Source organism: Opisthorchis viverrini (assembly GCF_000715545.1).
Source record: "Opisthorchis viverrini unplaced genomic scaffold opera_v5_55, whole genome shotgun sequence".
NCBI classification, from domain to species: domain Eukaryota; kingdom Metazoa; phylum Platyhelminthes; class Trematoda; order Opisthorchiida; family Opisthorchiidae; genus Opisthorchis; species Opisthorchis viverrini.
Genome location: NW_008751709.1, coordinates 1325393 through 1343605, shown reverse-complemented (window position 1 = coordinate 1343605; position 18213 = coordinate 1325393). Strand labels below are relative to the sequence as shown.

The 18213-nt window shown below is 42.6% G+C and overlaps 1 protein-coding gene across 1 annotated transcript in view; it reads right to left on the bottom strand.

Annotated features, from left to right (window-relative positions):
* Window positions 1-18213, bottom strand: part of T265_03630 (hypothetical protein) — a gene marked incomplete at both ends in the record, with an annotated part of 28679 nt that overhangs the window by 6077 nt on the left and 4389 nt on the right. The window contains 5 exons of the mRNA XM_009168165.1: window positions 1585-1978; window positions 5903-6001; window positions 7133-7454; window positions 8111-8315; window positions 12925-13115. Coding sequence (XP_009166429.1) covers window positions 1585-1978; window positions 5903-6001; window positions 7133-7454; window positions 8111-8315; window positions 12925-13115 — 1211 coding nt within the window. The remainder of the gene's footprint in view (window positions 1-1584; window positions 1979-5902; window positions 6002-7132; window positions 7455-8110; window positions 8316-12924; window positions 13116-18213) is intronic.

The following is an 18213-nucleotide window of genomic DNA, read 5'->3' as shown; positions in this document are numbered from 1 at the left end:
TCGGTTTTCGTCAAGTCACAATTACCTACCGTCATTTAAAAATGGAGCGGCGGCTTTGAGGAGTGATGAACTACAGTACACTTATCTAATAAATGAATTACATATACTTGTGCTGAAATCAATGAATTCGGTAACCAAAACAAACTTCATTTGGTATCCTTAGGAAGTTTGTACTCTCCTCAAACGCGCAGTACGATTGTGTGGACACATCAGTGAAAATTTGTGACACAGGATCTCATCACATGGCAAAGTGCTCTACCTATTCTGATACACACTAGAACTTCGATGTGTGATTTCGACTGTACTGTTGGTAATTACAGCATAAGATATTTATATTAAACAATCAGGTACTAGGTGTTTCGTTTGACTGCCACGCAAACACCATCGGGTTACGATAGGACCAAAGCCTCACGAGAAGTGAGATGTTTGATTTTAATTGGAGGGCTGACATGCGGAATCCCAGTTGAGGGGAAAACCACTGTAGAATCTTCAAGAAAGTACCTTTTCCTTGGAACGGTCTTGTGAAGAGTCAATATGATCTCATGTGGCACAGAGTTACTTTGCAACTAGGGACTTAGATTTCAGGTAGTAATTTGGTTCGAGGCAATGTCAAAAGTTTGCTACTGAACATTGCCACGAACCTTAGGCTTAGAAAAGCCCGGCATCACATTGTGAATAAAGTCCAGAATGCTTTATCGACTTGCATTAGCTTAAGAAACGAATTACAACAAGCCAGTCAGTGGTATTTATCTCAAGCAGTTTTTTACAGAGGTGTACACACTATCAGACTCGGAAGATCAGTGTACATTTAAGTAGATATATGAATGTCGTGGCCTCAGTAATACGCAATTAGCACAAATGCATTCTTACAGTGGCGTAGAATGTATGCACGAATCTTTGCAGGTAGCTGAAGTCACAGATCATACGAGACGTGTTCGGCGTTACACACTAGGTACCATAAACTGAATACGGTAACTGTTACCTGTTCTTCATTTCCTAAAAGGTGAACTAAATCGTTCCCACTCTGTTGTAGTCCTCAGAATACTCCGAAATTTCGGATATGGATACCATATTCATACGGTATACGGTCAGGGTTGAATTTCAGGAATCTAAAGATGCCAACGTTTGCTTTTTATTCACAGCTCCCTCATTGTAAGGAGTAGGGCCACATATAATGGGACTTTTGAGACCGGAAGTTAGTGACACTACAGTCCGACAGCTTGAAACGAAATCCAAGTAAAGACAGACCTTCATTGGGGACCGGTCAGATAAACAGTCTGGCTAGGCCTTAAGTCGAGCCCTCAAATTCTTACTACTCACAAGTAACAGAAAGTTGCCTTAAAATTGGCATGGCACGTCACGGTCGAGCCAGAGCTGTTTGCGGTTGGCATGCTCATCGTTATTCGTCCTATTACTATAGAGTAGGTAGAATTCCTCGGAAGCGACTCCAACTATCAGTCAACCTGACTGTGGTTACTTGAAGTTCTGATTGACAAGCAAGCAAAGAAACAAGCGAAACCGAAATGGCATAGTGAACGATGAGATTAAGGAACTGAATAGAAAAGTATCGGGAACCCCACTTACCTGTGGCACTGCATCCGCCAAAGGCATAAATGTTTCCATTGCACTCAGCCACACCGTGCCAACTGCGTCCAACAAGTAGTGGGGGACCCGTGAACCAGCGGTCATTTGCAGCTTCGTACACGTCGACTGTTTGCATGGATCCCGAGGATTTTCCACCAATCACAAACAAGTTGTTTTGGAACACTAGGGCTCCGAATCCTTTGCGTGGACATGGCATGTTCTTTAGAGAACGGATCGATAAAGTGTTCAATGATAGAGGGAGTGATGCGTCGTTCACACTGAGGTTAGGTTTGGTGTCAGAATTTCCACCAGCATTTATTTGGAAGCATATAATATCCCGCAGTAACTTCTTTTCCTGTGAGCGACCGCCAATCACTGCGATGACTGGAATTCTCTGAAGCGAATGTAAGAATTAAGAAAATAACCTTATTTTGAAGAGGTTACAAAACACACGAGCGAAGGACTAAATCGATGATAAGGCAGCCAAACTCTCAATCACTATCCAGCAGCAATACAAAAGTGCTCAAAAGAATTTGGTGGGTTTCAAACTCTCACAGTGCTACTTGAATAACAGTGCTGAGAGACGGATCAATCTACCGGAAGTTGCACTGCGTTGGCGTTCTAGCTAGTCGTAGGCATCCTCCAGGCGTAAACATGTTTACTTAAAATAATTCATGTGCTTCCTTGTCGCGCGAGTAGACTCCTGTATGTCAGATGCCATGCTGGATCCCCTCCCGGTCAAGATGAAATTCACTCCCAGTGTTCAGCTAAGTCGTTTCAGAATGGGGATATACAAAACTGATGTGATCCCGAGGCAACTAATTAGAAGAGAGTCATTCAGTTCACTTCAGTTTGTGGTAATGGCTTGCTTATGTATGTGCCTTCTTTCACCAAGGAACAAAACGAATGACTGACTGAAAGCGACGACTCGGTGGTTGTCGAACAGTTCCGTTGCACTGAAAAAGGAGAGATCGGGTCATCCAGAGATCGAGGCCCATAGCTTTGGTAAATGTGGGCTCCGAACAGCATGATTGGACTTTGTCTGTTGTCATCACTAGTCCCGAAGTCTTCAACCAGGAAGAAGGAAGTTGCCAACACAACTAAACTTTCTGTTATTGATGGCCATACTTCTCTGCCACATGGGTTATCACGAGAGACGCAACTGAATCTCTCGTTTGTGATATTCTCAACTTGTTTTAGTTATTCAGAATGGTTTGCATTCTTGAGGGACCCAGTCTTAGCAAGATAATATCGTCAACATACTCAGTGTATCTGGGTGGAGCTTTTGAGAGTGTTTCGGACTCCGAAGCATAGAGACGAGTAAGGAGGTTCCAGCTACAGTATCCATAAAAAATTCGAAAAAGAATGGTGGAAGATGACAACTCTAAACGATATCAGTGGACGTGGAGGGACGTCACCGTAACCCGTTACGCGTTGACGGGGAAAGAAATGTATATGTGTCAGACACTGTTGTAACACCTGCAGATCGATGGAATCAATGGCAGCGAAAAGATCAAGAAGGACTATCATTTTTGATTGTTAAGAACTATGGTTCTATACGCGCACAAAGTGAAAATACGGTTGACCCACCCCCTCCCAAGTTGAAGTTCCGTTTGGAGCATAGATCTGACTCTTCAGACTAGGAAGACAAAGAAGGGGGTTTACTCCATCTACATCCCTATATGTTTCCGGATAGTTTCGTCAGAGTAGACATCAGTTATTTTTTAATGATGATTTTGTCTTATAAATGAAGCTACTTTAAGCCGAAAAGTACATTACAGCTCTTTCATCCTTAACGGGAATCATCAACAGTGCTAGTCTTCAGAAGCCTTCGGAAGTTTCGAATCCGAGAAGAGCGGCTGATCGACACCATAATTAAATCAATCCCGGAAACCGCATTAGGTTGGTCACATGTCAACTAGCTCCTCGAGGGACGATGTTTGATTTTGGAAGATTCACTCGATGTGTGAATTATTTTCTCTGATTTATTATGGACCATTGCCAGTTTGACCATACTCTGATATATTCGTTGAGTGGAGCGGTTACTCATTTGAGGCCTGATGCCTTGTCACGATTAAGAGCCGGGCTTTCGCGCTGCATTCCTCTCTCCGATCAGAAACTGGTTCCCACATTTCGTGCGGGCTCCCTCAGTGACTCTTGAATTTGTGTTCAAGGTACTTAGCTTAAGCGTTCATCGAACTGTTCGGTCCGCGGTTCAGAAAGGTGGTCCTATGAGTAAACCACTGATAGGTAGGTGGTATTGCTCGTGAAAGATTTCTGCGCTTTGGTCGTCCGAATTAACTGAAAGAGTCTGCGATATTTGCCTGGGGTGAAAGTCTTCTCCTCATCCTGGGCTTCTGTTACCTATCGACACCTTCAGTCATACCTAATATTCTTTAGTAATCCGTGTCAGCTTGCTTCGCGTGCAGTCATATTCATAAGTTCCTGACATGTATTTTATGGCATCGATAAGAGCCTCTGATTGTTACAATGTTTAGGGTTGGTTCAAGTGATTCAGGGAGCCCAAAAGATGGTCTCCAGAGCTGCTAACATAGCGTCTCTAATACTAGAACGATTTTCTTGAAAACGATCATCACAGTTTTGCAGGGCCTTCCAAATAACTCTTTAGCTAGCTCAAGGATATCGTTGGGCACTCAGGACTTAATAGAGGCAATGAAGTGACTGACATCGAGTCAGTCTGGGTCATCCTAATGCCTGTACCCACATGTGCTACGAGCAGGATCAACAAACCCAGCCTGGAAGGATCGATCATCTTGTTTTGAAAATCACCACCGATAGTAGATTGCTTCACGGCAGATTCATGGCTTATTGACAGTTGGCAACCTACAAGTGACACGGTGTGAGCACTTGGGTTGAAAGATGACTACATAAGCCCTTCACCATTGTCTGTGCGCTGATAACTCACATTTCTACCCAAGATAACACCATCTGCGATGTCGCTGACTGAATCAACTCTGACAAATTCTTGTCGAGCTGTCTCTCTCAGGTTCTATGTAGTACTGTGTCAAATCATATGGCAACAGAAGACAGAAACATCCGCTACCTGGTTGAGTTACCTTGTTTGAGACAGTCAACCTAATGGCACACAAGGTGCCGTCTAATGAGATACACTTCATCAGAGCACTTTCAGTCCTGGAGCTGAGAGAAAATCTCAGGAGTTACTTCATTAAATCGTCAGATACCCAGAGCGTTAAGTGTGAAATAGCTGGACTCATCCTTAGCGCTTTGAAGAGAATGGCCCAGCCAGAGACCTGTTTGCGCATTTGGCAGTAGCAAGTAAGTAGTAAAGTCCGAGGAATGTGTTTTCGCTCAAGCTATTGTAGAACGCGTACGCTAAAGCTGAAAATGAAACGAACCTTTTGAAATAAACCAAGTGATATCACTATTTCTTCTACTGAGTGTAGATTGTGGCTTGGAACAACTGTCACTTGGCTGGCAAATTTGTCTGGATAGGCTTTTTGAAGGTCAAGGAAAGGCTGTAGCTGAGGTTATGTGAACGAAGCGCTAAAAGCGTAACTGATAATTCCTTGTTGTCCAGGTAAAAAAAAGAGCTTGTTCGAAGAACCCCACATTTAAACGCTCGGCTAAAAGAATCTTGGCCACAAAGGAGCAAAGAAATGAAAAAAATTATCTGACCTCCATCTCGGCCTTTGGCTCAACAGTCTGGCCTACAAGACAACAGGTGTTACGGCTTTTATGTGGGATCTCACTCAAAGCCCACGACGATATGGAGACTGACTTAAGTCGGGGACGCAGGAAGTGAGGTGAAATACCTCAAGGCTGGTGATGCGGCACGTAGCAGGCCCATCTGAAACTAAGTCCAGTGATTTTTTCAGCTAATCAGTTAATTAGTTGATCATAACCGGCTATTAGGTGGCCGAAGTTCGCGGAATTGAGGGAATTTTTACACCTTGTTCTCCTTCGAAGGGCTTGGCATTACTTCTGGTCAGCTGGTGGAATAACCGTACTACTTTCATATTGCTAGGCTATCTCCAAAACGCCCTGAAACACTATTTCTCACCACTTATTTCCTAAATTCTCAACTCAAGCTTTTCGGCATATCTGAAGCTTAAAAACGAAATTCCAGTGTAGTCTGCGAGTTGTTAAACGACTAAAGTCTGATTATGGTGATGTCAAGTTGGCAGATGTATTCAACATATCAGTGGCTTTTGCCATTCAGTTGCACACCACACATTACTTACAAATATTCAACCCAGTATTTCGAGCCAAAAATAATGACTATTCATATCATTTCAAAGGAAACCATAATTTTTATTTGAAAATGCTGTCCACATACTCCGGGAAGTGTGACCTTTTGTGTTTCTGGCAGACTCGACTGTTCTGAATCTTCAACAACACTTTGATTTTTGTCCCGAATATCCGAGATTGGATTCCTCTGCAATGAAAACAACAAGGAAACACAGAGCTTCAAAATTACACTTGGGTTCTACGACTTGAGCAAACGTGACGACGCATTCACCACCAAAGGTTTCAATACTGATTAAGTAGAGGTCGGTATCGTACCCATAGAAGCTTATACGTTTCTATGCCTGGGCAAAGAAGATACCTCTTGTCACCCTTTGGTGTGTTGGATAATATTCCTATTTTTCTCATCAGTTCCACCTTCAACGCTGTAAAACGGAGATATAGCAGCCACAGTATTTGAAAAAGAAACGGCTTTCTTGAAACATCTACAACACTGTTCCTGGTAACAACGATATTATGTACGATCCCTCCGGATAGGAAAAATCCCTTTGTGCTTGTATGTTACAATACGCTATACGACTGTCTCTGTTAACAAACCCCACGACAATAACAAAAATACTACTGATAATAGTGAAAATATTTATAGCCAAACCCATCCATCAAAAAATTTGAGTCGCTTTTCGGCGATGCCCGCCTGCACCCTATTTGGTGGGCCATTGGTGAATAACCAACAATCGAGTAGTTTTCAGCAACCTTATGAGTACTGTTTTCCTTCAAGGAGGTCAGCCTACTTCTCCCTGGAGCTTTTATCTATATAAGATTTCCTTGTAACATGATTGTACGCCACAAAAGTCTGCTTCATATCCACAAATCAAAAAGAGAATTATCCAATTTCATTTTTAAAAGTCTTTTCAGAATGCTGCGGATTGTACTTTTCATGATATTAATGTGAGTTCGACCTATCCATGTGTTCAGTGGTCCACTTTCCCGATGCCTGCCGCTGCCCTAATTAGCCAAGATTTAATCCTGTGATTGAAGGCAGCCTATACTGTCAACCCAAGATGTACCATATAGCTGTGACTTTTCGTGGTAAATCGTTGGTAGCGGTCATCTACAAAATCGCTTCCGTGATCCGAGCCTGTGATCTTCTGGTTAGTAATTGGACACTTGGCTATTCAGACACAAGATGCCACTCAACATTGCGATTACTAGCTGAAGTAAGTATTCCAAGAGATGTGTACATTTGTCGGCAGGGTAGAAACACAATTCCTGGCTATTTCAAAACAGGGAAGGCGGCGCAGTTACCATGGGTCGTACTTACTTTCCTATCCCACTTTGAATGAACACCGTCTTCGGCCAGTTTCCCGACTTCGATCAAAGCTTGTCGGATATGTTCTTGAAACAAACAGTTATCCGAATCCGTCAGCATATCTAGCAGACTGCTGACTTGGATTAGCTGATATCGTATGGTCTCACTTAACCTTTTAGCGTACTGTTCACGATTAGCCCAATCGTAATTACACCAGCGGCGCATTGCATTGAATAGTGCAAGTTCATTTGAAACATACAGTCCAGGATTTGCAAGAATTTCAATGAATTCCAAAGGTGGAATCTTCAGGAAACCTTCGGTTAAAATCAATTCCCTGCAAATGAAAGATGAATTCGATAAAGTAGGAGAAAAAAAGGAGCACAGAAAGTTTCAAGAAAATACTACTACTATTTGGACTAAGCATAAAACAATCTACGTTCCCCTCGAAAGTAATCGTTTTGAATGGGTTGATAGCTATACTTTTCGGGAAATGTTTCTGAAGGAGAACTGAAAGTAATCACAGAGTTGTGTTTTTTAACAAATTACACGAACGGTACAGGACTAAAGAAACTGTGTATCCGTTTGTGATTTCTTGCCATTAAATTTGAAAATGTATTCCCTGAAAAGGATAGTTCTACTTTTTGATAGTATACAGTATTCCCCCCAAAGTCAGGCTATAATGTCAAAAGCTTTTTCGTCTAATCCAGAATGGTATCTTAACTGCGGTTCGCCGACAAGATGCGAAATCAACGTACCAAACCTTTCACAAACGGATAAATATGACATTATTTCTCAATACGGATGCGGATGCATTGACATCTAGATTTTAGGGTTGAAGGTCCTCTGTTCTATGCATATCGAAAAATACGCAAGCGCCTGGTTACAATAAGTGTCATAGCTTTGCGTGTTTGCGGTATGACAACAACTAATTGGGCCTACTCATTTTTAAGTCGGCCACAAATAACCTACAAATGTTGTGGTCACACTCACCCGAAATTCTGTACGCAAAATTCTACCAGTTCATTCCTCATTATGATCCATTTGCGGTTCACAGCGAATGTCAGACAGTCGACACAATTTTCAACTGACATTCTGCCACTCAAGTAGTCCAAGCAACTTTCCGCTACGAAGTCCACCCCAAGAATTTCTGCTGCGCCGTAGAGTTCCAGAGCTGTTTCTGAATTGACAGTAAGCTCTGTGGGGAGGTATCCAAAGAGGGAATAGGAAGTAGAAAAGCTACATTAAGTTGCTTAGCTATCGTCACCTTTTACAATAAGCAGCATAAGATTGTTTAGTACAAAAGCCAGATAAGGATCTGCTGAGAGCAAGACTTAAAGAGACTGAGGTGTTTCAGCCCATGCATCAAGCTTTCGGCTAATCCGCCACGCATGAATTGTTTTAGCTTGTAAATGGTGGGAATAATAGCATTGGCGGAGATTTTTTCACATTTAATCTTCTGGTACATACATGCAATGTGTTAAAAGGACAATCACCGCTCTCTATGCATATATACGATGCCTAAACAGTTACTTCCACCCATGCAATACTTCGGTTCTAGGGGTATCAAAAGAAAGGCTCGGAAGTCGTCCATCTGGATACACTTTGTCTTCTGGCGGCCAGAGCCAGTCAGCAAACAAACAACCTCAATGAAACTGTCCTTTGAGTTGTTGCTGATGAGTTTGAAACACCTCAACTATTAGCGGAATGCACCCATTTGTAAACTAATTTGGTTTTGCGGGACACTGAACTGAATGTGCTGCATCAGGCCGCCTCATGATGAGCCCAAAGAAGGTCGAAACCGGTCGCGGGCTGTCGAAGAATTTTCAGCAACCTTATGAGTAATGCAGTACGTCCAGACCTTGACTATTGATCAACTGAATGATAAACGAACGTGCAAGAGTGGTGTCGAGAAAATAACTGCTAAAATGGCCCGAAAGAAACCCAAATACACCACGCCAGAATGTGGAACAATGATCAGTACTGTGATCTCCGTGAGTGAGAAATTCATAAATGAAGGAGATGACTTCAGCTCTGATAAATGGAAGTAAAGCGTGGCTGTGGACGCACTGAAATCAGAACACTAAGACCTCTGATAAAATACACCCATTGGCGAGCTGGGCTGTTGTCAACGCAAAACCCAATTGAATCCCAGCTGAATCTTGCGTCCATAACATCCTCCGCTTCAGCCTATCTTAGTGACCATAGTGCGTTACGAGTGGTTGGATTCCAATCTCACTACAAACTCTTGTGAATGGGGTTCATGGAACTTAGTTACGATTTGCAATTGCAATTCGATTCGCAGGATATAGTAGGCAAATGCCAAATGAAATACACGCCGACTGGTTGTACCGGGAGACTCAGCTGAATCCCAGCTGACTTGCTGGTCTATGGCAGCCTTCCGCATGGAAACCGCCACATTTTCCAGATTACACCGCACCATCTACACCTGACGGACTACTCATAAGGACGCTGAAGACCACTCATAAGCCCACGACTGGTTTTGACCATTTTGTGGCTCATCAAGTAGGTGCTGTCCCAGAGTTTCTGTCAAGCCTAAACTTTTAGTCCAAATAGAGCATAAAGTTGGCGGAAACTCGGGAACTACGCTTGCTGAAGTGTCGTCGGCAACTTTGTGAGTAGGTCCCTTCGAAAACGTGCCCATTTTCTTTCGTGTGAGAGCTCCAGTAAACGCGCGGGGCGGCGACAGCATCTACCTACGTTCCGTCGGTGTTTGCGGAATTGAAAACTCGTTCTACACATAGAGATTGCTGACGTAAAAGGACCACAGTTGATTGTATTCAAATGAAAACAGTTGGAATGGCATTTTTCTGTCGGCTTTAATCTTTTGTGTTGCTACACGTTCCACCGCCGCCTCACTTTATGATTCCTACCTCCGAGCAGATTGTTCCCAGAGTTTTATGTTCACCCGACTGAAATTGGTAGATACTGATCGGAATTCCGTTCACTGGATTGCTCACCCAAACTACGATGGCATAAACATCTGGATTAGAACAAATATGCAGTCCATGTAACCATTTTCTGCTACAAATACACGAGCGCGTTTAACCCCAACCGCCGTAATGCTCCTACCTTCACGAGACCCGAGCATTACAACCAGGTTCAACGGCGAACAACCAACCGTGAAAAACGTGGGACACCGGGGTAGATTGGTGGTGAACGCCGGGCAAGCCTGCTGGTGAACACACTACCGGTAGCAGGTGAATTACGACGGTAGTTTGACGTAAATCATTTGAGGGCGGTAGAGAGACAAGAGAAGCAATAACCTTGAAATACTTGCGCCAGTCTATAGTAGGCGACACAGCCAATAAAACACTGGAATAGGATCGATAACTCAACGTGCGAGTTCAGCGCACCTACATGGAATAAACATGAGCCGAGAAACCGGCTGCATTCGAATTCGAATGAGCTCCCAGAACAGCGTTAACTACCTGCTTTCGACCTATAGAAATAGTGGAATACATAGACAGGCTTGCGGTTGAATAACTGCACTGCCTTACTTATGTTGTACTTGACAGTTGGTGTGTGCTTAGTCGAAATATTTTGGACCTACGGTCAGTTTCACCTCCGTTCATATTGCTCTGGCAAGCTACTAGAAAGCTCTTAGTCACCAAGGCGCAGCCCTCCGATTCCGGTCATCACGTTGCCACACTCGACGCGTAGCACTTAAACTTATAATTCTCAGGTGTTGTGGTTGCGGTAGAATGCACAATCATACGACTCTTGTTTGAATGACGATCACTGTGCCTTAGTGCAATTATTCTGGTGAACCCACACCAAAGAAGCGGAAGTAGTGGACTTGAGTTTTGATTCCGTTAGAGCTTATCAGCAGTGCATATCCAATGGCAGTACCGGAGTTTGAACTCCGCACATCTGACGTGCGAGGTGAAGATGTTACCAATACCCCACGCATGTGAATTTTTCAACGTGTGAACAGGTGAAAATGTTTTTGCTTGATTGATGTGAGCGGAAAGCCGGACGTCTCGAACATACCTTGGTTGTGTCGATCGATTGACCCGCCAGTCGGGTTGCGTCACAGAAGAATGAAACGTCCTGGACACTGATTCAAACCCGCACAATATCAATGTCATCAGCATATCACAGGCTGGCCCCGGTGGGCAGAACTCAGAGTAAAGTGCAACAGTCTGCAGACCGCAGCTCAACTAGTCTCTGCCCATCAGATGTGGAGCACGGCATATTCGAAAGCCAATCTACCTATGCAAGTGAACTTACCTGGCAGCCTGTCAACCTGCACTGGATGGTTATTTTTATGCTAGTTCACATGTTTCAACCATGTGTATCAACATGCTTCGTCTGAATACTGGCTTCCCTTGGTGCTCTGGCCCCATTTATTAGCGGCAGCTGTTACCGAGGCACGCTTGCACCCATCTGGACCCATTAGGTCAAAACACCTAGGTAGCGTGTTCCGATCCGTCTATCAAGCTGAAATAACTGTGCTTACTACGAAACGTGCGAGAGCTTTGACAACCGATGTGACGGTTGCATAAATACAATAATATTCAATCCTTTCAAACGTCCGACGATGTGTCATTCCCTGAGCGGATCGATATTGGAGAAAGTTACGTACGAGAATTAATCTAAGGTATTGGTGTAATTTGTATGAGAATTTCCGGCCCTAATTTTAATCTGATTAAATGTGGATTTCAGGAGGGTGGGAATGTTCGAAAACCGTTTCACTTGCCCCCAGTGGATGGGATACGTCATACATTAGTTAAACAATCGAGGTCAGTAGGTCTTGTCGAATGACACCATAAAGTTTAAAATCGAACTGAGGCGACGTAACCACCCCGAGCTTTTCATGACGTGGAAGTTGACAGAACAACTGGCAGGAACAGGCACCCTGATGGTCGGAGGAAAGTTAGCCGCATCCAACCTATCCTAGAAAATAGACTCAAGAGCAAGTCAACCAAAGTGAGGCAAGTAAAAGAACCTTTACGACTGCTACTACATATCGCGTTCAAAGTATTAGCACACCGATTGTCAAAAGTGCACTTCCATGTCGCGAAAACGGTGACGTTACATTCCACTACAGTTTCAACTCAAACTCTCTTGCTCAAGCGGTTTGACGCTTGGCAACCGGCATTCCAGAACAGTGATGACGCTGATCACAAAGTGTTTCTTGCAAAACTTTTAAGCTATCACTTATTAGTAGTGTGCAGAAGTGAGTCACAAGTTCACAATACTAGTTGGTTTATTAGCAAACCTCAACAAAGCCTCAATTAATTGGTAATGTTTTAAAAGTTGAAGCACTTACAGTTGGATGACAAAACACCAACTTGTATAGCGAATAAGGCTTGGTATAAGTAAGCAAACTGCTTTACTGGAATACAGGATGACGACTAGCATAGGTGACCCTGCGTGATTATCCTCAATAAAATGAACCTTCACTTAAATCTTCTTAACAGTGAGATAACATCCAAAATAGTAACCGGATATACTTTGGGTTGAAGCGACACCCTTAAATGTCAAAGGACTGATCAGTGTTACTCATCTCTTTGGTGAAAACTTCAAGGTTTTCATCAACTTCATGAGTGGTGCCATTTGGAGGAAAATACTTGAATTTCGATCCAAACGAAACGTGCGACAGGTCTAGAGAAGCAGATTCAGCTGAAAAATACTGTGTACCACAAATGCAATTCACTCTTTAACACGAGGCTAATCAACAAACGAACATTCATCGCCAGATCAACACTGTACTCAACCGTACTCAAGTCAGAGCCGGTAAGGTGACATGGAACCGCTTGTCTAAGAAAAAAACTACTCACCTGAAGTATAGACGTATTGCACAAGAGCCTCAAATGCACTGTCAGATATGTTCGCCACATGAAATTCCGTGCATTCCGGATCTCGATTTACTGTTTCATCGATAGTCCGGGATAGAATGCGTGCGAGACATCTGTGCACTTTTTGTGATTGGGTTCCATTAGTAAGGAGGAAATCACATTCTTTGGTCTGCCTTCAAAAAAGACAAATTGTATGCTGCTAGAGAATCTACATAGATGATGGGAAATACTGATGATGATGATGATGATGATGATATGACGTGGAATGATGATGATGATGATGATGATGATGACGTGGAGTTTCGACACTGAAGGCACGTTAACGAGAAAAGATCAAAAGCGTTTGTACTGATAGATTTTGTGTACTGTACACTTTGTTGTAAATCCATGAGCAAGAATGTAGAAAATTGATCTCAACACAACACCAGCGAATCGCCATCACGCCAGTCATCACTAAACCGTTTTTGTTCTTGAAACAGATACCTAGATAATAAGAGCCAAGAGAAAAACGGGCGCAAACTATATTCACATCACGTTCACATTCATCAGTGATCTAACCTTCGTCATCCCAATCAAATATGCAATCAATTTCGCTAGGCAATATATAACGATAATTAGGAATGTGGGAACAAGTCGCAAAACTCGTGCACTATATTTTATATGTTCCGGTACTAATCATGTATCCGATTAAAAATACTGCGAAGAAACTTTGTGACTGTGAGAACTGCTCAGAATTCTTCTGAAATTCCTTCGGTTTCGCCCTACTTGGGGCGCATCCGGTAGGTGTGACCTTCGAGTTTCCGTAAACCTTATTTGTGTTTGAACACTAAATTTTATGCACTCAGCAAAATACACTCATTTGTAAACTAATTTGTTGATAGTGAGAGGCTCAACTAAGTACTTGCAGTAATTCTTGTTTGTGATATTCTTCGACCGAATGTAGGCATCGTCGTTGAAGTAGAACAAGTTGGCGGAAAACCGAAGGCTTGGCCTACCTGAAGAGCCAAGTGAATGGCAAAAGCGATCATGGACAGCCTTATAAGTAGCGCTCTCCAGCCGAAACACGAGGTGGCCTTTGTGTGGCAAGTTCGGATTAAGGATATCAGAGACGAGAGGTTCAGGTGGGATTCAGTTGACTCTTCCGTTAACGTTAATTTTCAAATGAGTGTAGACCCTTAATAAAAATACTTGTTTGTTGGATGGTTGGAAACTGCGAAACAAGTCTGTCATCTACGATGCACCATTTGTAATGTCCTCACCTCAAGGACAACCTGAAGATTCCTCCATGGAAACAGTTCAAACGTTACCGAGAACCTCAGAAGACCGACTACAGAAGCGGTTTCTTGGAGAAAAGCCGACTCACGGCATGATTTAGAAGGCTTACCTCGTCCTATATGTAAAAATTCCACTGATTCCTGTGGCTTACGCGAGATTCCCTTTTTGGTATTTCATGGTGGGATATACCTTAATGACAGAGTTATCCGTTCTAGATCGAATGTTTACGAAAGAAACCGCTACAAAAAAGAGAATGAAGGCGTTCAGCTGTAGCACCGTTGTGGTTCCTAGCTGCCAAGTCACCGGAAGGAAGCACGAATGCTGGGACACTGCCAGGTTTCCCAAGCCTAGATGGCGGAAGTCAAGAGGCAGAGGCCGGGTTCGAACCACGGACCTTTTGGTCAGTAAATTCGCGCTCTAACCACTGAGCCATATCTACATCTCACAGAAAGGAAATTACTACTGAATTCCATTTGATAATCTCTCAAACAAGGGCAAATATTTGGCCACTTCCCTCTCTTCTCCTCCATTGAACCGGAAAAATTATAGGAACATTGGAGGTCATTCTAGAAATTTTACCAGAAAATATTACTTACAAAATACACGTACATTTCTGTCGCACACTCCCTCGAAAAAACGGTATGTAGAACCGATTATACGGGTGAAATGGTCAACAAGCGTCATCAAGCAAGACATTTGAACGACCATTTGAATCACAGCTAACCTGGACAATACCTGTCGTCGTAAGAACCTAAAGGATCCTGCATCAATCGAGTCAAGTTCCCCTTCAAGGGACGAAATCGACTGGAGCCACGTGTTGACGTTTCGTTAAAGTCAAGCTGTCAGCCACATGTGACACAAATTGTATATGAATTCTAACGACAGTTAAACGGTAACGCTTAGCGTTTTGCCGTAAATTTATTCAAAGGTAAAGAGCAATTTCAAATGGAAAAACTTAAGAGTAACCAAATGACGCCCATAGGCTCGATGCGAGTAGATCATTTTGACTGAAATTCACGACATTTCCCCCCAATCCAGCAGGTAGCAGAAAGATATACATATTTTTGAAGTCTGTACTGAAGTACACGAGGAGGGTTAGTAGCCGGCGTAATACACTCATTCGCAAATTAAAGCGGTGTTAACGGAAAACTCAAACGAGTCTCTCGTTTATGACATTCTCCACCTGAGTAAGCTGAACAAAGACCACCTCATGTTTCACTTGGCAAGATATTCGAAATAGCTGGCTGGACATACTACTCGTAAGGTTGATGAAAGCCCTCTCAACAAACGACCGGTTTCGACTTCCATAGAGTTCAACAGGTACTATTCTCTGATAAAGTTCGGACACAAGTGATCGGGTGTAATCGACATCAGAGAGTAACGCAGTATGGTGCGGACAGACTGTCTCACTTAGCCTGGAGATGGAAACTAAAACGTTTATAAATCATCAGCATGACAAACATCTCTTCTACTGCATGTGTGTTTCACTTGTTTGACAACGTTCATTGCCAGTACTGATGTTAGTTTCACTCCCACTTTTTATCAACACATGTAAACAAATTTAAATGTATACTGAATGCAATCAATGCATCGCGTTTGCTTGCAGCATCATCAGCATGGATGAGATCAATAAAAAATCGGCTGCCTTTCTGATGTCCCATCAAATATTTCGGGTCAACCCATCACGTTGTTCTTTGGAACGTGAGTATTGATTGATAGCAATATTTCCTATTTGTAACTTTGCTTCCTTGCATCTAAAACGTTGCTGTAAAATGGAATATCCCCAACTGTTGAATCAGTCACGGGAAATCATAAATCTCTACAGAATGCGGTGAGAAATTCTGTGATCCTCGAATCTTTTGGCTGGGCCGAAGGCATGGTATTCGGACAACAGCAACGTGTGCTGGACATATGTTGTTTTCCTCCCATTTTCGGTCACCAGGTGCGTTGTTAAGCAGGTGTATCGAACATAGACTTCTTCTGGTGTCGATAATATAAAAACATTCCAAGTTGATGTCTGCTACAAAGTTGCAGTTTCATCAGTAGGCTATTTTTATCAGAAAAGCCCCTTGCAGCGGCATCTTACGATACTTCTGTCGGTGCTTAGATTTTGGTCTCAACCCATCAGTCTTTAACATGCAGGTTGGGACGTTTGTCTAGTAAATTGCTAAAGCGCTATTTTCAACCAAGCTCGGTGTGGTGGTGGAGATGTCTTTTTAAAAATCAAAGTAGCTATTTGCTTGAATCATCTCTTTCTTGTCATGGTTTTTATCGTTTTGAACTTTCCTACTATTTATTCTCTGTTCTGTGCAGGGTCAAAGCAGGTGAGAGTAAGTTCCTCTATGTAGAAACACCACGAATGAATGCAAGGATTGAGGTTACGAACCATGTCTAGGACTTGTAAAGTGTACAATATAAGTTATGAAACGACTGGATGAGATTCTTCTGCTTCCAAACATGGATTTTAATGCAACTACCACTTCAATAAGTTACACGCATCACATCGTGAAACCGCTATCGCAACATGCACGAGTGAGGCTATCCCAACTGTTGATGGGAAGTTTACAGCAGAAGCGTCAAAGCAATCCAATCACCAAGCATAAAGGAGCAAAATTGATGTGACATTTCTGGTTCATTATCTTGTTGTACAAGAGTACTAAATGGTACTGAATCCAGAAAATAAAAATATATAACAGAACGGATTCTTCTTTGATGAACATTCGCACCAGATTCATACTTGGACATTTCAAACTGAGCTGTTCTATTCACTAAAATCACTAAAAACATTCACTAAAATATATCCAGGAATGGAACCACCCAGTGTCTCTATGGAGGTAGTTTCAGAGAAATGTAGACAGCATATAATCGTCAGATCATCTACAAGACTGATGCATTTCCCACCGTTCTAGCATAAAGTATTTGAGCGAATGCAAAAGGAACATGAACTTTTTTACCTTGATATTGCGCTTTCAACTAAATCAACAGCCCTACGACATAAAGTTCCTATGCCAGCATGTTACGTTAGATTGATATTCGACATTCCGCAAACACCGTTGAGCGAATTTACTCTTCTCAGCTGGACAAAGAGTTGTAGGATTTGTTGGTAGAATAAAGCACACAACTGACAGGAAGAAAATAGCCACTGCCATCCCTAATCGTGTATTTAGCGATGCATTACAATTATGCCATACAATTATGCCATACTTCCGTTTCACGGAAGTATAGGATTCTGAAGTTGCTTACGAAATTGTTACGAATATGCTGGGCGATAGTTTATCACGGCAACAGGTTAAGGGAATAAGATAATCAATAAGGAGGAAAGAGAATAAGGAAGGGGAAATACACTCACCTGCAAATAAAACAAACTGAGAACCTTGTTTATGATATGGGTAATATGTAGTGTCAAGGAAGTTAATAAACAACGTTTGAAAACCGTAAATCGTAGCTCGTAACAGAATATGAGCCATAAAGGCGGTGTTCCTTATATCCATAACTGGTTCCAGTTCTACTGTGACAGCATGTAGGTTTGTAAACCAAATGTTTCGTCTACATCTTGAAGCGGTTACCATACTACTACTTCTCGCAGCACATAGTTTTGGCATCTTTTTAACCAGAAGCTTTTGCATAAAAAACAATATCACCCTTGGAAAATTCCTGGTACTTTTCCCGAGTACGCATAGCAATGCAAATCAACCTATTAGAGCAGCAGTGCTACCGCCAATTGCACTTCTTCATCAACACTGTGTGTTCGTGTTCTGTTTGTAATATACATCAACAGCTAGAGGCTTTTGGCGATAGCTATGACATAATATAAGCTAGGGAACGTTTTCGAAAATGTTTGGTGACAATCGGTGGATTTATTGCTGGGCAACGTTTCGCTTTTGACACAAAAGCTTCTTCAGGCCAAGTGACTAGGTTCCGAGGTTGATCGAGATTTAAGGCGGAAGGAGATCCAGTCAGCTAAGTCGAGCTAAATCTCTGTTGGGTGTCGGCCGA